The following is an 18,336-nucleotide window of genomic DNA, read 5'->3' as shown; positions in this document are numbered from 1 at the left end:
TTCACTTTCACTTCTCACTTTCATGCATTGGAGAAGGAAATGCATGAAAGCCACTCCAGTGTTCTTGCCTGGAGAATCCCAGGGATGGCGGAGCCTGGTGGGCTGCCATCTATGGGGTCGCACAGAGTCAGACACGACTGAATGACTTCGCAGCAGTAGCAGCAGCAACATTTATTGAGCATTTACTGTCTACGCTTATGCTAACTGGAAAAGGGCAATAGGCAGTAGGTTTACACAAAATTAGTAATTTTTTTGTGAAAAAGGAGATTTCAACCTGCCTGGAGCATGTCGAGAGAGGGAGACAGAGGCTGGTGGAAGAGGACGTAGAGGGCATTGTGGTCGAGGGACACTTGGAAGGGGGCCTTCAGAGGTGGAGTTTTGATAGGCAAAGAGGCACGAGTAGGGGGCATCCAGAACACAGGCCAGGGCCTGGCAGCGTCAGGGCTTGGCAGCTCGGATGCATTTAGGTTGCTCAGGAGCAGTGAGAGGGTGGGGAGGAGAGGAAGGCTTGGAGGTCTTATCTGCAGTCAGATCTTGAAAAGCCTTAAACAGTGGAGTCAGACCCCAGGAGTCTCAGCACAGGGTTCAGCTCAGGAGTTGCCTCCTTCTGAAAGCCTCCAGGCCTTGCCTCCTGGGCCCCTGTCAAGGCAGTGGCCATTTCGTTTTTCCAGGCTCTGCCCCTTGTCTGGTTCACTGCTGCTCGGGGCCTGTCCCTGAGGAGTGGTTCAGAGCTTCTGATATTCAGAAGAGTCTGGTCCAGGCCCTCCATCCAGCCAGTGAATTCTTGAGGCCCAGGGCTAGGCCTTTGGGACTGAGGGCTCAGAACCCAGCTGTGGTTCCTGAGGGCTTGTAGCTCACTTCCCTGGCCAGGCTGGAGCAAGGGACTGGGGCATCACTGGGCCCCACATTCCAGAGAAGCCAGTCAGTAGATCAGAAAGGGAAGAAAGCTGAGCTGCCGTTCAGAGAGAAGATCCAGGTCAAGAGCCTTCTGAAACTAGAGACACTTGGGTCCCAGCCCTGCCCATCACAGGAATCCATTTCCAATGGCTTTTGCGGATGCAGGTCTGGCGTCTCCAGGAGCTGGTTCTTCTCAGGTTCGGGTCCAGGCTCTGAGACTGGGGGAGCAGGGGGAAGAGAGCGCAGGGCAGGGGGCAACCCCTCAGCCCCTGCCTCAGCCCTCCCCAGTGCCCCGGCCCCCAGGCTTCAGCTTCTCCAGGGTTCTGCTCACGGTGGACAGGCTGCTACGGGCTCCTGTGGGAGAGACCAGGACAGGGTGGCTGAGTGGACAGATCCTGGGTCAGAGCCTCCCAGAGGGACCTGGGGTCAGAGGGGATAGAATGGGAGGGAGGGAGTCTTGGGCGGCAGCCTGGTTTAAAGAGACATGGATGGCCAGAGTGGCCCTTCAACAGGACAGCAACATGGTGTGGGAGTTAGAGGCAGGACTGGGGGCTGACGCCTGGTTTCTGGCCCCATCACTTCCCAGTTGAGTCTCATAACCTCCCTGGGCCTCAGTCAGTTCAGTTCAGTTGCTCAGTCAGGTCAGACTCTTTGCGACCCCAATGGACTGCAGCACGCCAGGCTTCCCTGTCCATCACCAACGCCCGGAGCTTGCTCATGGCCATCGAGTCAGTAATGCCATCCAGCCGTCTCATCCTCTGTTGCTTCTCCTGCCTTCAATTTTTGCCAGCATCAGGGTCTTTTCCAATGAGTCAGTTATTTGCATCAGGTGGCCAAAGGATTGGAGTTTCAGCTTCGACATCAGTCCTTCCAATGAATATTCAGGACTGATTTCCTTTAGGATGGACTGGTTGGATCTTCTTGCAGTCCAAGGGATTATCAAGAGTTTTCTCCAACACCACAGTTCAAAAGTATCAATTCTTCGGCACTCAGCTTTCTTTATAGTCCAACTCTCACATACATGACCACTGGAAAAACCATAGCTTTGACTAGATGGACCTTTGTCAGCAAAGTAATGTCTCTGGCTTTTTAATATGATATCTAGGTTGGTCATAACTTTTCTTCCAAGGAGTAAGCGTCTTTTAATTTCATGGCTTCAGTCACCATCTGCAGTGATTTTGGAGCCCCCCAAAATAAAGTTTCTCACTGTTTCCATTGTTTTGCAATCTATTTGCCATGAAGTGATGGGACCGGGTGCCGTGATCTTAGTTTTTTGAATGTTGAGTTTTAAGCCAACTTTTTCACTCTTCTCTTTCACTTTCATCAAGAGGCTCTTTAGTTCTTCTTCGCTTTCTGCCATAAGGGTGGTATCATCTGCATATCTGAGGTTATTGATATTTCTCCCGGCAATCCTGATTCCAGTTTGTGCTTCATCCAGCCAGGCATTTTGCATGAGGTATTCTGCATATAAGTTAAATAAGCAGAGTGACAATATACAGCCTTGATGTACTCCTTTCACAATTTGGAACCAGTCTGTTGTTCCATGTCCAGTTCTAACTGTTGCTTCTTGACCTGCATACAGATATCTTAGGAGGCAAGGTAAGGTGGTCTGGTATTCCCATCTCTTTAAGAGTTTTCCACAGTTTGTTGTGATCCACACAGTCATAGTCTTTGGCATAGTCAATAAAGCAGAAGTAGATGTTTTTGTGGAACTTTCTTGCTTTTTCAATGATCCAACAGATGTTGGCAATTTGGGCCTCAGTTGCCGCATTATATAAAGTGGGGCCAATTATAGTACCTGCCTCATACGGCTGTTCTGAGAATGAAACAAATCAACATATGGAGAGTGCCTGGAACAGCGTCTGGGATGGGACCTTTTGCTGAGTGCTCAGCATTCCACTATGGGCGGCAGACATTGGGGGCAGGGGCACCTTTGAGAAACTCTTGCCCTGGAATTTTCCAGTGTGGCGGTATGGAGGAGGAAGGAGATGCCCAGTTTCGGGTACCAGCTCTGAGAGTGGGATTCCACTATGGGAGAGGAGAGTGAGAAAATAACTGCGCTTTGGGCTGGGGGAGGGAGGGCAGTGTGGTGCTATACTGGGCCTGACAGAGAAACCTTGGGGACCAGAGGGGCCGAGCTCCGCTGGGAGCAAGACGCGTTTTGACTAAGCTCGTGGAAGAGCTATGCAACACTTCTGGCTCCCTGTGACTGGAGAAGCCCTCTTTGCACTTCCGTAAAGGTGGCTTCTCTGGGCTGTGTACCCAGAGGGGAAGATGGAAGATAGACTCTGGAATTTCTGGAACTTACCCTCTTTATTTCCATTGGCGCTGGCTCTTCCCTCCCCATGGTCTGCCCCTGGCTGGGGGTGGATTCTCAGGCTCCCTGTAGGATGAGAGCACCACAAGCCCTGTGGTTACTGAGCCATCCTCAAATCAAGTCCAGCTGTGGGAAGGGAAGTCCTTCCGGTTGTCTACTCCCCATCCTGGCTGCTGTCTTTGCTCCACTACTTCCTTTACGTCTCCCACATGATCTGCGCAGATTTGGGGAGGGGAACAAAGGTGGAAGAAATGGGCCCTTGAAGGAGAAGACAGCAGATATTTAAGGAGGTGGGGGTCCTGGGGAGAACTGGGGGTAAATGTATAGGGCTGATGGAGATAGGAGCACCTATGTGAGGAGCTGAGATGAGATGAGGAGCTATCCAGGGTCCTGAGGTCTCAGGGGAGCTAGAGGGTCTTTATGGAAGCTCAGGGATGAAGTAGGGTTATCTGGAGATCTCAGAGGCTTTGGGGAAGAAGAACTGATCAGGTGAGGTGGGGGTTCTAGGTGCTCTGAGCCGGTTCAGGGACTTAGTGGAAGACTGGAGTCTGTGTGCAGTCACAGCAATGCCTACACAACACACACGCACACACACACACACAGCATCTCTAACACACGCAGCCAGTACAGTCACACATGTGGGCTTGGCTGCACTGCACAGTGGGCTGCAGACTTACACACAGAGGGTCCAGGCAGTTCTTGGCGGCGGTGGGGATGGGGGAGAGGACTCACCTATCGTGGGCAGGATGTGGTCCAGGTTGAACCGAGACTTCAGGAAAGGGTAGGCCAAGATGAGGAGCCCTAAGAAGAGAGACACGGAGGGGTTCCATGGTGAGGAGGGAGCCTGTTTAGGGTGAGCTGTATGAAGCTGGGGCTGGGCTGTGGGTGTGCGTGGGAGCAGCATGAGTGGGCAGAGTTGGGACTATGGGTGTGTGAATGTAGCCTGTGAGTGTGTGCGCTGGTGGGGGGCATTCCCCAACACCCAGCCCCAGGAGGGGGTGCGGAGCAGTGCCTTTCGGGGAAGGGGTTACTGGCTGTGAAGGCCCAGGCTCCTGGCTCCACCCTGCCCAGGCGATGGCAGGTTGGTTTCTTCCTTCCTCTGCAGCTGGAAATGGGCCCATTGGCACCCCCCAGCTCTGACTCCCCACCCTCCCCTAGGGCTCCCAAGGGCAGGACTGGAGGCTCCTCAGTGAGCTGGAAGGGGGTAGTGGAAGAATGGGTCTCTGTCATTCCCAAGGGTTTGGCCCCTGGCCTGAGTTCACAGGTGCAGATACCAGAGCCCACTGACCTGGTGCTTCTGGTTCTGCCCATGCCCAGGATGGTGGAGGGGATGTGGGATGTACCTAGCACCACTGTGGGGCTATCAGTGGGCCTGGTCTGGACAGACAGACAGATGCCTGGATAGACAGATCTGCTATGGCAACATTCTGGGAAAGAAGAGGAAACCCTTTGTCTGAGCTGGATCCTGTCGGGGCTCAAGGTGGGTCCCACAGAGAACTCTGTCCTTCTCTACCCAGCCCCTACCAACTCATCCGGAACAAGCTTATGAGTCCTAACACTAAGTCAAGAGCCCAGGGCTTGGGACCGGGGAGCCGGAGCGGGAGTGCCCGAGAGCAGTGTTCAGCAGCTCCTGCTCGATGCCTTCTCACCCCTGCAGTGTGCTATGGGAATCTCACCCCAGCCTCCCTCTCCCTCCCTGTACCCCTGATGGCTGCCTTGCTCACACCTCCAACTTCTATCTCCCCCAGCTGATTCCTGATGACCCAGCTCTTCCCTCCACTTCTTGTTCACCTGGCCGTGGTCCCCTCTCCCCACCCCCCACCCCAGCTCCCTCTCTGAGCCCAGCACCTTCTCACCCAGACCAGCAGCGCCAATAAAGATCCCGCCCACGGCAGCTGCAGCTTTGGAGATGGAGACGCCGATGATGATGCTGCCGGCCACCAGGCCAAGGGCCACACAGGCCAGCTGCAGGCAGCGGAAGTCTCTGCTGCTGATGGGGATGTCCATGCAGGCCTACCCAGGGCACTTCCTCCACCAGTGGAGCCTGTCCCTGAAACAGCTCTGGAGGTCTTGGTCCTCTTGGATGTCTCCTTGCTGGAGCTTCACCTTCAGGAAGAGAGTCTCTGGGCAGTAAGATTCTGGGCTGCTAACCTTTGGGTTTATCTGCAACCCTATCCCACTACAGTCTCTGGGGCTCCACCTTGAGCGAGGATCTCTCCCAGGTCACCCCAGCTTACTCTTCCTTCCCTATAGGCCCCTGAAGCTGGAAGCCACTCTCAGGATGCCTGCCTGACCACATCCGGCCTTGGCTGCCAGAGCTCTGGAGAGCTGGGCCTGTGCCCCGGGGCAGTCTGAGTTCCCCTGCCCAGGACATCCTGCCCCAGGTCCCTGGAGCCTGCTCGGCTGCCACTGAGTTTCAGCCTATTAAAGTTTAAAGCAATGGTTGCAAGGGGGAGGGGGTCCAGAGGACCAGGCTTCCTCAGAGATGTAGGCAGCAGGAGGTGCTGAGTTATTCATGAGGTTGCAATGTGAGTTGCTGCCCACAGGCCCATGAGGGCAGTCAGCCCAGGTTCCACTGTGGGTGCTGGAAGGGGCCGGATGAGCCGGTGGCTTCATATGGGGCTCGGCAGCCAGAGATGTGAGGACTCCTGGCCACATGCTCAGGACCCCCTCTGCTGCTCCTTTGGTTGGAGGTGAACCCAAGGCCCCTGCTTGGGGACTTGGAGACAGGGACCTGGAAGGAGACCTGGATGAGGCTCAAGAGACAGACAGGAACGGCAACAGGGCCAGGAGGAGGAGAGGGGGAGGGTCCTTCCACGTCCACTCTTTACCCCCACCTTGGCCCTCTCTGGGCCCCAGGCAGGGTGAGGACAGTGTCTTCTCCTCAAGAAGGTTCCCTTTTAGTTGCAGAGGGCTGAGAAGGGGAGCCCCTTCAGCTCCCCTTGGGGTCCTTGGTGGGGAGGCTAACAGGAAGGAACAGTGGTGGGGGCAGGGTGGGAGGACACACGCAGACTAGGGGCCAGGGTTGGGAGGAAGGGTTGGCAGGGGCCAGGTTATTAGCAGCCGGGATCTGGAGATTGGCACGAGGCTGGCGCTTCCTGACCTCCAGGCTGAGCTCTGTCCAGCCTGTCTGACCTACTTGCAGGATCCAACCAAGTGAAGATCGGGCAGCGGTAACCCACCCCAGCCCGGCCCAGCCCTGTCCCGTACCCTGGGCCAGCCCTCAGCACTACCTGCATTCTCTGGCCCTTTATGGATCACCACAGCTCCTGGGGTCCCATCACCAGCCCCAGCGGCCTCTCTTTGGATCACCTGTCTCTCCCCTCCATGTCTACCAGCTGACATAGCCACACCCAAGGTCTCTGGCCTCCTCCTGCCTCCACAGCCCCTGTCCGCCTTCTCCTCTGTGGCCCTTCTGCTGAGTGTATGCATGGCTCCCACCGCCTGGTGACCCCTCATCCTGCAGGACCCTGCTTGGGCAGCCCCAGCTCTGAGGAGCCATTCCTGACGGCAGCTGGGTGGTCACGGCACCATGTTGAGGTGCTGGCCGCCTGTCCCTATTCTCTGTCTCTTCTGTAGACTGTGAGCCCCTTGAGGGCAGGTTCAGGGACTGAGCGCCACCAAATGGCTAGAGGGCACCTGGCGTGGGCTTCGGGACAAGGACATTGCTCAGGGAGGTCTCAGACCTGCACAACCATCTCAGATTGATCGTGGGCACCATGGGAGCTCTGTCTTTAACTGGAGGCTTTCCTGGTGGGGATAGAAGCCTGGGAAGACCAAGGTCATCTGACTGAGCTTCAGCTGAGAGAAGGCCCCGCCAGGAAGCTGGAGTGAGACCTCGGCAGGGCAGGTGTGAACTCAAGGGTCTGGAGAAAGGAGGGCTGACCGCAGAGCACTGAGGGGTCCTTGAGCCATGTTCCTGGCCCTCATTTGGGGAGGCCCCTGGGGCTGGGTATCTCCAGCCACAGCTGCAGCTGCCAGCATCCCCCGTGCCTCTCGCCAGGATGAGGTCCGATTACTCTTCTAATTAGGCGTCAAATGACAGCCCTGTCTCTGTCACACATCATTGATCTCCCACTGACTAGTTTTAGAAAGAGCCATCAAAATAATTGTCCATGAATATGTGTTCCTGAGACATCAAGCTTTGGGAATCCAAGCACCTCATACAACGCCCTGGGCCCCCATTAAGAGTTTTCATAACTCTGGCTGGGCGAGGCCTGTCCGGCTCTTCTCCCATTGTCAGGCTGAGGGTGATGCGTGCACGCCATCAGCAGACAGCGCTCTGGTTCCACGTCTCTGAGGTGGGAACCTCGCACTGTGGGCCTCGCCTTGCTCATCTGGCGAATGGGGATGAGGATGGCAGGGGGGTCGGGGGTGCCTGTGCATTGTGATTTTCTGATTCCAGAACACTCTGATCTACAAAAACTGGAGACAAGTTCTAAATTAGAGATTTTCTTTGACAATGTACATCCCTCCGGGCAGAGAGGCAGAGCAGAGACTGTGGAGGAGAGAAACACAGAGCCATCCTTAGCGACAAGATCACAGAACCTCCCAGCTCCCCTCCAGAACAGATGGGGGCACTGAGACATGGGGAGGTGGACGGACAGCCCGAGTCCACGATGGGTTCTGGCATCCAGCTTCCCCGCTCAGTTGGGAAGGGGGCCAGCACATTTCTAAATTGTCTTCTCTGAGGGGGGATGAATTGGCAACCCCACCATCAGAGGGAGACATTGTGTTCAGAAGAATCAGGCCAAGTCCTGGATGGTTCCCTCGTGACAGGAGCGTCACTAAAGGCCACTGCAAATTTGTGACCTCTCCTATTTATTCACAATGTTCATGGGGTTCTCAAGGCAAGAATGCTGAAATGGTTTGCCATTCCCTTCTCCAGGACTGATTACAGATGGAGAGATGGGAGACTTGCTAATTTTTTCCTGCAGCAATTTTGGCCGTACCAGCTCTGAAAAAGCAAATGTATGCTTGCAAGTTGTGATGCACTTGCTGTCACAATGAGATGGAAGCCCAACGTAAATGAGATGGAAGCCCAAGGCTCTAGAGCCTGACCACCCCACATTTCCTCACCCCTAAGCTCAGAACCACCCCGCCTCCTGAAGCCTGGATCCTCCAGGCCCCTGGATCCAGAGTGTTGCTGGGCCTTGGGTTACCACTGAATTCTGTCAGAAAATCTCTTTTTCTCAGGCTAGAGTTGGAGGGGGCCTGTCTGTGCTCTTTTCTTCCCAGAAGCATGAAGTCCAAGAGTGGCATGGGGCGGGGAGGAAGGGTGGGTGAAAAGACGTCAGTTTCGTTGAGTTCTGTTTATTTTCCTTGAGGGCTAAGGAACCTGGAAAGGAGTGTGATTAATTCACTGATCCCCTGGGGGATGGGCAGCTTTCCCGGACTGTTCAGAAGCTGAAGTCGGGGAAGCGGCTTCCAAGGCAACTGCTACCATGGCAACAAGTGCCAGCCGTGGGGGGGACCTTGCTTCTCACTTCTCCCCTCAGACCTCAGCAGCTGGAGCAGCTGGCATGGGACCAAGGCACTGCTGATCACTGAGCTGGAGCTGGCGAGGGGCAGTCAGCCAGGAGGGAGGAGGGGCCCTCAGAGCTCAGGCAGGTGGACCCTCAGAGGGAGAAAGACTCCAGCATTGTCCCTGACCCCCCATGGAGCTCAGACAGGAGTGCTCAGCGTCCTTGAGAATCAGGACGGGCTGGGGGTGAGGACTGCCAGCCTGAGTCTGGGGCATTCCCACCTTCTCCTAAGGGCAGCCAGCACGTGAGCATCGAGCTGGAACACTGACTGTCACAGTTCCAGCTTCCAGAGCCTCACTTAGCATGTCTGCCTTGCCCCAGCACAGCCAGGCACAGGGCCTGGTCCCCAGAAAGGACAGACTTCCCAAAGTCACCAGCGAAGTGACAAAGGAAGGACTAGAGCCCAGGGCCCCTGGCCCCCTCCCCGGCTCTTCCCCTGGCATAACAGCTGCCTTTTGGGGACAGGGACCCTGGCTCAGAGGGACAGAGCAGAATGTCAGCAGGAGAATCCCACAAAGGGCCAGAGGTCAGCCCCATGTGGAAAGCCCAGACCCATCTCCACCCACACAAGAAGCTTTTCTCATCTTCATCACTGGGGTCCAGTTGAGCAATTCTGGCCCAGGAGACAGTAATAACGACAACTATCACAGCTAACAGGCTTCCCTGGTGGCTCAGAGTTAAAGAATCTGCCTGCCAGTGCAGGAGAGGTAGGTTCAATCCCTGCATTGGGAAGATCCTCTGGAGAAGGGAAATGGCAACCCACTCCAGTATTCCTGCCTGGGAAATCCATGGAGAGATGTGGGCTACAGTCCAGGGGGTTGCAAAAGAGCTGAACACGACTTAACAACTAAACAACAGCAATCACAGCTAATATTTACTGAGCATGTACTATGTGTGCCTGGAACTGCTCTAAATACATTTATTAATTTGTAACTTCACAACAGCACCATGAGATAAGCATTAGCTTCCTCAGTTTCTGGTTTAAGAAACTGAGACCCTTGGAGAATTAAGTAACTTGCCCAAGGCCAGTAAGTGAAACAGCTGGGATCTGAACCCAGGCAGCACAGCTCTGGGCATCAGGTCTGTGGGGAAAATTCCACTTCTACCTTCCTAGCTCCACAGCTGTGGGCAAGTTGGTTTTCCTTTTTTCCTTGCTCTGCTTGGTTTTTCATGCTAAGCGCCATAAAATAGCAGTAAGTGCATGATAATGCCAGCAAGACCGAAGCAGGCACAGTGGTTGGGAGAGCAGAGCCATGGGCAAGAGAGACCTTTCCAGGTGCACCCAGTGGGTAGGATGGGGGAATACTTGGTCCAGGAAGCTCCCGTAAGTGACACCCTGCTGGGCCAACCTGGAGGATTGACCAGAGTGGGGTTGGAGTCTAGAGACAAGACTCACACCCTGGTTCCCAGTCCCCAGGGACAGGGAGACAGGGTCAAAAGGCTCAAGAGTCTGTAGGCCTGTTTATCCAGCCAATCCCACATTGGGTAGATGAAGGGATGCAAGGATGGCAAAAGTTCCTGTAAAGAAATGACCATCATCAGAAAGTACGTCCTCGTCACCACAGAGGGTTTACAGTGCAGAACAGCTGGCAGCCTGGCCCATGACTCGCCCCACAGCCAAAGCAGGGCACCCCGTCTTGGCTTTCCGCTCTCCCAGGGAGAAGAGCTAGCAGCAGAGCCCAGTTGACTGCCTGACACTCGGACCTCCCTCTGTCACCTCCTTGGGAATTTCTTTTTTTGAAAATTTGTACCTTTAAATGTTAAAAAAAAATTTTTAAATTATTTCTTTGGCTGGGTCAGTTTTTCGTTGCATCATGCAGACCTCTTGTGGCACATAGGCTCGCTGGCTGTGGCCCATGGTCAGGAGCACCTGGGCTCCGTAGTTGTGGCAGGTAGGCTTGGCTGCTCTTCAGCATGTGGGATCCTAGTTCCCTGACTAGGGATCAAATTCACATCCCCTGCACTGCAAGGCAGATTCTCAACCACTGGACCGCCAGACAAGTTCCTCCTTGGGAATTTCTAAAGGCCCTTCCCAAACAGCCCTCTGAGTCTGGTTCTGAGGATTACTAGGGCAACGGGCATGGAAGCCCTCTGCTCGACAAACATGTGGATGGAGATGCTTTTTCTTTGTTGCCAACTCTGGGAGGACAAACAGTCCTGGGCACACACTGGAGCCTCGAGGAAGGCTCAGTGCTGCTTTAGACAGAGGGGACTCTGCTCTGCTTGGGTGGGTGGGCTGGGCTGGGGACAGGGTACACCCGTTGAAGAGCTCTTTAAGGTTAGCTTGTGTGAAGGCTGCTGACACAGCCTCTTCCACCCGATGGGAGATCCTAAAAGGCAGAGGCTGCTTCCTACTTCTCTCTGGGTCCTGGCGCAGAGTAAGAGATTGACAGATGGTAGGTGAATTTCATTTCCTCACCTGAAAAAGAGAAGCAATGATCTCTCCTTCACCTTGTGTCATGGATCCAATGAAGTGCTGTATTTAGGTGTCCTGACAAGAGGCACCCCACCCCCTCGGCTAGACTCAACCCCTCTCCAGAAGGCCTGTCTCCTCTCCTCTTCAGGACTGCAGGGGAAGAAAAGGACCACCAGGAAGACACCAGAATTGAAAACAGTTTTATTAAAATAAGTGCAATGTGTCCTTGCACCGTATAAACATCTGACGTATGCAAATCAGTTTTCTTGGGTGACTAAGAGGCTCAGCTAGCTGATGCTGGATATGCCCCTGTGCTCACCAGCAGTGGACACCACATGGCTCCAGCCTGGGTGGCCGCGCAGCCTCCAGACTCGTACCACATCGGGCACAGAGCTCCTCACTGCCCCAGACCTGCACTGCCTTCTGCAACAGGCCCGAGGGAGGAAGCAGCAGACACACTGGTCTCTAAGTCACTCATTGTCTGAACAGCTTAAAACCAGTTAAGAGTAACAGAAATAGCTGATTAACATCTTCCAAATGCATGGACATTCAGGAGAGAAGTGTGAGCCCTAAGAGCTCTGGAAAGTCCATGGGCTCATAGGGGGAGTTAAAAGTCTCATCTCTGCTGGAAGAGTGTGGTTAAAAACAAACAAACAAAAAATGCATCTTTAAAAACAAAATAATACTGACTTTAGCAGCAATCCCAAACAAGGAAGAGGACGATAAATGAGGGACATATTTCGGTCACGGCAAAGAAAGATTATGTGCTTCTCTGCGCCATCCACTGGAAGGCTGATCTGGCTTCCTGAATTGAGGGGATGGCTTCGCTTAGCCATGGGGGAGGACGTCTGGAGGACACAGGAAGGTGGAAGGACCGCCAGAGGGGGTGACAGTGCAGCGAGAGGGAAGAGCCTCTGTCAATGGGCACTTCTCAAGGCTGGCTCCCTGAAGGCCGCAGCCCCAGCCCTACAGCTGCCTGGTGCTGAGAGTGGGCTGGATCCTCCATCCAGGGGCACGTGAGCAGGTGGGCAGGAGCCCAGTAAAGAGACGTCCCTGCCGCAGGCCATTATGCAAAGTGACAAGTGATTGCTTTCCTTTTCAAAGATGACCCTCCCCCCTACCTTTGGAAAAAGCTTTTTCCTTGAGGACTCTGGGGACAGGAGGATGAGAGCCTTCGTGGAGGAAAAGGCCTGGACGGAGCTACACAGCAGGCCTCTCAGGTTTCCAGGGTGGCAGGGCCTGGACAGGCCTGGGGCCCAGAGTGGGTCAGGGCGCTGGCATTGTGGGTGTCGGGCTGGGCGGCGCGTCTCCGCTGCGACCTGCCTGGGCCAGTGCCCTCCGTCGGGCCAGGCGGGACTTGGAGGGAGGGGAGAGCTTCACAGAGCAGAGGCCCTCAGCCAGCGCCTCAGACTCCTGGGCCAGCTTGTTCTGCTCGTTCTCCTCGTGCTGAGACAGCTGGCGGTTAAGGGCGATGGCCTCAGCTGCGAAGAGCGTTAGGTCCATTGTGCTGCTATTCCTGCAGGGATGGGGAAGGGGAGCACGGAAGAGAGGGAGGCAGGGTTCAGTGGGGTCACCCGCCCCAGCGGCTGCAGTTCTGTGCTCCCACTGGACTTTTCCGAATCGGCACAGGTTGCTCTCCCCAAAGAGAATCTTGCATGGATTTAGAGTCTGACTCACTGGGGCTAGAAAGGCTTTGAGCCTCAAGGACAGTCTCTGGACTTAAGAGTTGGGACTAATGCTCCCTTCTATCCAGAGCCCCCTCTTCTGAGCTCTCAGGGCTCTGCACACAGCTCCACCAGAGGAAGGGCCATGGCACATGAAACTTACCCACATACATCCCTCTCCGTCAGGACAGGGGACTCTAAGAGCAGGGCCTGTGTCTTTACGTCTGAGTCCCAGAACCCAGCTCTGGGTTTGCTGAATCAGTATTCTAAGGTGGACCTGAGGTTTGGAGCCTCAAAGATTCTGGATGCAGCTCTACAGAGTCAGGGAGGAACCCAAGTTGGACTCAGATATTTGTGACTATAAACTGTAAGACTTCCCTGTTTATTCAGGGAAACTGGCCAGGAGGTTGGCTCCCAGAGTCTTTAGCCTTGGCTCTTGAGGAGTAGGGAGTGCTCACTGGGAACACGATCTGGTGTAAAAGGCACTAGAGTCAAACAGGTCTGGTTCCAAGTCTCACTCCCTAGGCTACTGGGTGTATGCGTGTGTGCTCAGTCATGTCTGACTCTTGGCAGCCCTATGGACTGCACCCTTAAGTTAACTTCTATTCCTCAGTTTTCTCATCTATAAAATGGAGCAATAGGAACATCCCTCTTTTAAATGTATTGTAAAGCTTATGGGATACAACACATGTAAAGCCCTTAGTACAAAACCTGGTGGGTGGTATTTCTTATACAGTGGCTGTTATTATTGTCTGTCTAGTAGTGTATATGACTCTTGGTCCCTCTGCCTTACAGGGCCCCGGATTTCCGCTACTTTTAACAGCCCCCTGCAGTAGAAGGAAACCTTGGTGTGCTTTGGGCTGTAAATAGTGATTTCCAGTTACGATTCATGAGGATCCACAAAACAGGGTTTTCTTCTGCAAACAGCCTAGCGAGGGATCTTAAAGATGCTGGGGCAGGGGAAACCAGGCGGAAGAAGAGAGGAGAGTGAGCAGATTTACTGTAGAGGGAGACAGGAAGAGAAGCGGGAAGAGGGAGGCCAGACATCTGAGCTTAGAGATGGGCTCCACGTCCCCCACCTTGGCCCCAGCATGGCTGAGAGCTTGAAGGGCAAGTTGAAGCCAAATGAGGAAGAGAGTTGAGTGTGACAGGAGCATTTACCTCTGGAGGACTTGCGGCGTGGGGAGTCCCCTTTCTGGAGCTTGCTAGAACGGGAAGGACAAGTGTGTGGGTAAGCGCTGCTCCCTCTTTCAAGAGCGGCCCCTACCCAAGCCAGCAGAAGGGCCTTGCCCAGGCATGCTGGCAGAGTCAGACCTTCCAAGGAGACAGCAAGCAAGGTACAGCACCCAACCCAGCTGCCTCTGCGTGGAGAGCCCTCGCTCTCCCTGGTGAAGTCCTAATCACCCTCTGAGACCCCAGCTCCAGCGTCATGTCCCTGTGAGACATTCCCCTTGTCCTGCTGACCCCCAACCCCTGTCCCAAGCAGAGGTGGGTCCTTGCCCTGTGGTGGCCTGAGTACTTTAGATAAGCATTTGCCATCCTATCCTCATGTCCCCTTGGTTCCCTCTCCCCATCAGAACATGAAGACAGGACCCTGGTCCTGCTCCTCCCACTACTGCCAGAGCCTGTCACGTGGCAGATGCTCAGTATAGACAGCAGGTCTTGGGTGGCTGGGAATTACCCACTTGGAGACCCACGGATTGGATCCCCACTTGTAACTGGGGCTGGCAACCAGCCCCAGTGTCAAGGGCCTGGCCGACCAACGAGACAGTAAGACCACAGGAGGTCTGGCAGACCCCTTGGAGGGGCAGGGTCTGCTATCATGATTAACTGAAGAGGATGCTAACAATGTTTTCGAGTGAAAACTTGGACCCTTCCTTGGGGAAAACAGCAGCATGTGCCTTTCAGGAAAGCTGCAGCCAGACCCCAGCACCAGGAGGAGAAGTTATGAGCCCCCAGTGCAGCCGCACAGCAAGCAGGGTGGCTAGGCCCTGCTTCTGCACACTCTCAGGTAGTGGCATTTCTGGGTAAGTGGCGGTGCTCCCAGCCAGGCTGCTCCCTGGGCTGTGTGCCTCTGCCAAGGGTGGGAGGCATGAGGCGAATCTCCCAGAGGCTTCTGTCCATTCCAGAGACACATGGGTCACCTAGGGGCTTAGTGTGTGGCCAAGGTTAGATCCAAGTCAGTGATATCTGTAAGGGGTCAGCATGGGGTGAGGTCAGAGGTCAGTTCAGTTCGCTATGCACAGGGGATGAAGCTGCCATCCGACTCCCCTCAGCTGAGGTCAGCCACCGGGATGTGAGAGTTTCCTCTTGGTTTTGCCGCAGGCCTGAAGAGGCGGATGCCCTCTTCCTGGGTAACTCACCCCCTGCACCCATGGGTGCTGCAGAACTTGGGCAGCGCTCAGTCTCTGCTTCGCATCTCGGACCAGGAGCTTGGAGATGAGGTCTTTGGCCCCACTGGAGATGTGAGCCCAGTCCTTGTCAGGAAACTCATACTTGCCTTTCTGGATGCTCTCAAACAGCTTGTTCTAGGTAAAGAAGATTCCTCCTGAGGCCACACCAGCCAAGGGATGGGCAGGGTGTACCTGTCATGGTCTGATCACATGGATCCAATCGCCCTCAGCTGCAGGTGCAGCTGGTGGCCTGCGTATTTCCCAGACCAGGGCTCCTTCCCCCAACCCCTCCCCTCCCCTGAATTGTCAAACTGCACAGAACACCCTGGGTGGGTGGGAAGGCTATACTACGTGGACGGCCAGGTGGGAGGCCAGTGAGGAATGAGCAACTAGAGAATAACGCCCAATTCCTTAGCCCTCCATCCAGGTGCCTGGGCTCATCTCCCCCACCAGCATCCTTATCCATCCTCCTCCTCCCTCAACATACGCAGCTGTTGCAAACCTTCTGTCTTCAATTGACTTGTTCCTTCTACTTGCATTTTGTGCCTCTCCTCCCCTGGGACCACACTCTGCCTCTAAGACTCACTCAGCTCAGGAGTGATCTTCTCTAACAACCTCCCCTGAACTCCTTGCTCAATGGCTGAGGGCCTCATTATCTCCATCTCAGGCTCATCCATCTCCATCTCCATCTCTCATCTCTGGTGGCTGCCCTTGGCCAGAGAGGGACAGGACACAATCCACCCCTTTCCAGATCAGGCACAAGCAGTGAGCCCTGTCCTGCTTGGCCTCCCACAACCACCTGACCCCACAGCGGGCCCTGGGCTCACCTGGCACACTGTGCAGACCTCTCCTCGGTCCCAGCCACAGTCGGCCCCACAGTGACCCACAAAGGGCGGGTAGCCACTCAGCATGATGTAGAGGACCACGCCCAGGCTCCACAGGTCACAGCGCTTGTCGTAAAAAGTGGCCTCGTCCGTGAAGACCTCCACCACCTCGGGGGCCATGTATTCTGCAGAGCCGCACTGTGGGGGCCAGACAAGGGGTAGGGGGAATGGCAGAGAAGAGACGGGCTCAATCCAGGGAGAGGACTATGGTGGGACTTGAGTGAGAGGATGGAGTTGCAGAGGAAGAAGCTGTCAGGAAAGTCAGCCAGAGAGCTTGCTAGGTGCCACCAAGGCACTTAGAAAAGCTGGGTCACTGGACATTTGACATCTGAGTCCTAGCATTATCCATGATCCACAGCCCAGTTGGTTCCAGGTCACCCCTCTGATCTTCTCAGGTCCTTCTGCAGTACGCAGAGACCCTTGGTCAAGAAGCTCCAGGCATTTCTCCCTGCACTGGGTCTCTGCACACAGTGACACAGTGAGCAGGTACTTCCATGTTCCAGGAGCACAGCTCTCAGAGGACAGCCAATTCCATAAAGCAAGGATTTCTTAAAGTGAAGTCCTGCCAAACCTCCCTGCTAGCTTTGAGCATTCTATAAGAATTTAGAATTAAGACACCATCAAAGCTAGGAGAGCTCTTAGAACAAAGCCAATCTCCTCAGGTCTCCCAATTATGGAGGTGAAACCAAGGACTAGAATGGGATGGGGGTTTGTTCAAGCACATCAGTAGCAAACTAGGACAAGAAACCAGGATTCCTTCCTCCCATCCTGGCACAGAAAGCTGCTGATAAAAACAAAATAAATTCCTTTTACTCTCCTCTTCATTATTGCAGGCTCACTGGGAGACAACCCTCCTCCCAACTCCCAACATACAAAACTAATTTGGTGGGAAGATGGCGAGTGCAGAAAGGACGTTTTCTTTGTTACTGGCAATTAGAGTTAATGACTTTGAAAATAGGGTACCTCAGTGTGGTAGAAGCTAATACAGAAACATCTCTAATAATGTTGCTTAGGATGAGACACGGGCATATTTAATCACAAGTCTTAAAAAAACATTATTAGGAAAACTCACTTATGAAGCATGCAGATCTCAAAAGAATTATATAATAATTAGAGTATAGCCAGTATGTACAAGAGATGTCTGAGGAAGAAATGGCTTCCAGCAGCCCATTTGGGGAGGAAATGGGAAGTGAGAGATGCAACAGGATAACTTGGCCAGGCTAACATGCAGAGAGCCTGGACCTCTCAGTTCTCATCACACCACAGAGACATTCCCCATCCTCACCACAAAGTGGACGTGCCCCAACTCTGCGGGGGGCATGGGAGCTGTCCACACGCCCATGAGCAAAAGAGTGGGCCTGGGAGTAGTGCCTGTCACCTGGGACAGGGGTCAGGATTCAGCCAGGTCTCCTCATTAGCAGTGGACCCACCCCAACCTAAAAGCTCAAATGTCAGTTTCATCGAGTAGGGGAGGGGTAGTGGGCTGGGGGTGGTTATCGAGACAAGAAGTCAGGCTAAGCAACTCAGGTAGCAGTAGATACCCTTGGTTTCCCTTCCCCAGCCCTCAGTCTGTCTCCAGAGCTTTGGGGGCAGGAGCTCAGAAGGAGAGGGCACAGTGCCTGGCCATACATACTGGAGTAGTCAGCTCTGGTGTGGTTATGGGGGTGCAGGAGTTGTTCAGTTTCACCCCACTGCCCAAGTCAAAGTCACAGATCTTCACCGGGGACACCTGAAAAGGAGAGCAGGAGGCACAGTTACAGAGGAGCAACTGAAGGGCATGAGAAGACTGCGCATGTGGGCACACAGTCACGCGGCCGCCACGCCGGAGCCCAGCTTTAGCTGGTGCTCATTTTCCCCTCCTTGAGTGAACTAGAAATCACCTGAGCATCTGTCCTAAGGTGTCCTCTTCCCCGTGCTCTTTCCTTACTTCCTGACTCGGGGAAAATGAGTGTACCACCTGGGGTCACTGTTGTGAACTTGCTAGAAGACAAGGAGCAAACCTATGGACTTCCTGCCAAAAATGCACGCTGCAACTCAGAAGTTAAGAGAACTTAGTATGTGTCCCCTAAGTATGAATGACCCCTTGTAGCTCATTCACTGCAGGGCAAAGGAGTTTTGCACAAAACCCTTGACCCCTTCAGGTGGCTTGGGGTGACTGACCAGGTTTTGCTTGCTTGGGGCTTTGTCGATTTAAGCACTGAAAGTTCTATGTTCCAGGAAATCCCTCAGGCTGGGAGGGC

General features: G+C 54.3%; 2 protein-coding genes across 6 annotated transcripts in view; both read right to left on the bottom strand.

The window, feature by feature from the left end:
* Positions 1-1,171: 1,171 nt before the first annotated feature.
* KNCN (kinocilin) lies at positions 1,172-5,221 on the bottom strand. The gene is made up of 3 exons (XM_040231255.1): positions 5,071-5,221; positions 3,206-3,280; positions 1,172-1,251 (listed from the first exon to the last, which is right to left on the bottom strand). Exons 1-3 carry the CDS (start codon positions 5,219-5,221, stop codon positions 1,172-1,174), a joined length of 306 nt encoding a protein of 101 aa, XP_040087189.1.
* A 6,113-nt stretch (positions 5,222-11,334) lies between these two features.
* MKNK1 (MAPK interacting serine/threonine kinase 1) overlaps positions 11,335-18,336 on the bottom strand; it is a 45,387-nt gene continuing 38,385 nt past the window's right edge. For 4 of the 5 annotated variants that reach the window (XM_040231250.1, XM_040231251.1, XM_040231252.1 and 1 more), the window contains 5 exons: positions 17,730-17,825; positions 16,040-16,234; positions 15,183-15,347; positions 13,981-14,024; positions 11,335-12,671 (listed from right to left, as the gene is read on the bottom strand). In XM_040231250.1, coding sequence (XP_040087184.1) covers positions 12,422-12,671; positions 13,981-14,024; positions 15,183-15,347; positions 16,040-16,234; positions 17,730-17,825 — 750 coding nt within the window. In that variant the 3' untranslated portion in view covers positions 11,335-12,421. The remainder of the gene's footprint in view (positions 12,672-13,980; positions 14,025-15,182; positions 15,348-16,039; positions 16,235-17,729; positions 17,826-18,336) is intronic. The other variant, XM_040231254.1, reaches the window with a different exon arrangement.

This window comes from Oryx dammah, unplaced genomic scaffold (genome assembly GCF_014754425.2).
Source record: "Oryx dammah isolate SB20612 unplaced genomic scaffold, SCBI_Odam_1.1 HiC_scaffold_28, whole genome shotgun sequence".
Classification (NCBI taxonomy): Eukaryota; Metazoa; Chordata; class Mammalia; order Artiodactyla; family Bovidae; genus Oryx; species Oryx dammah.
Note: the sequence above shows the minus strand (reverse complement) of the source record. Positions and strands in the feature narration are given on the sequence as shown.

Excerpts from the sequence above, each read along its gene's own strand:
- KNCN (XM_040231255.1), bottom strand. The coding sequence starts at position 5,221 with ATGGACATCCCCATCAGCAGCAGAGACTTCCGCTGCCTGCAGCTGGCC. Across the intron at positions 3,281-5,070 it reads TATTGGCGCTGCTGGTCTGG|GGAGCCTGAGAATCCACCCC; the intron begins GTGAGAAGGTGC and ends CTCATCCTACAG. Across the intron at positions 1,252-3,205 it reads CGCCAATGGAAATAAAGAGG|GAGCCCGTAGCAGCCTGTCC; the intron begins GTAAGTTCCAGA and ends TCTCTCCCACAG.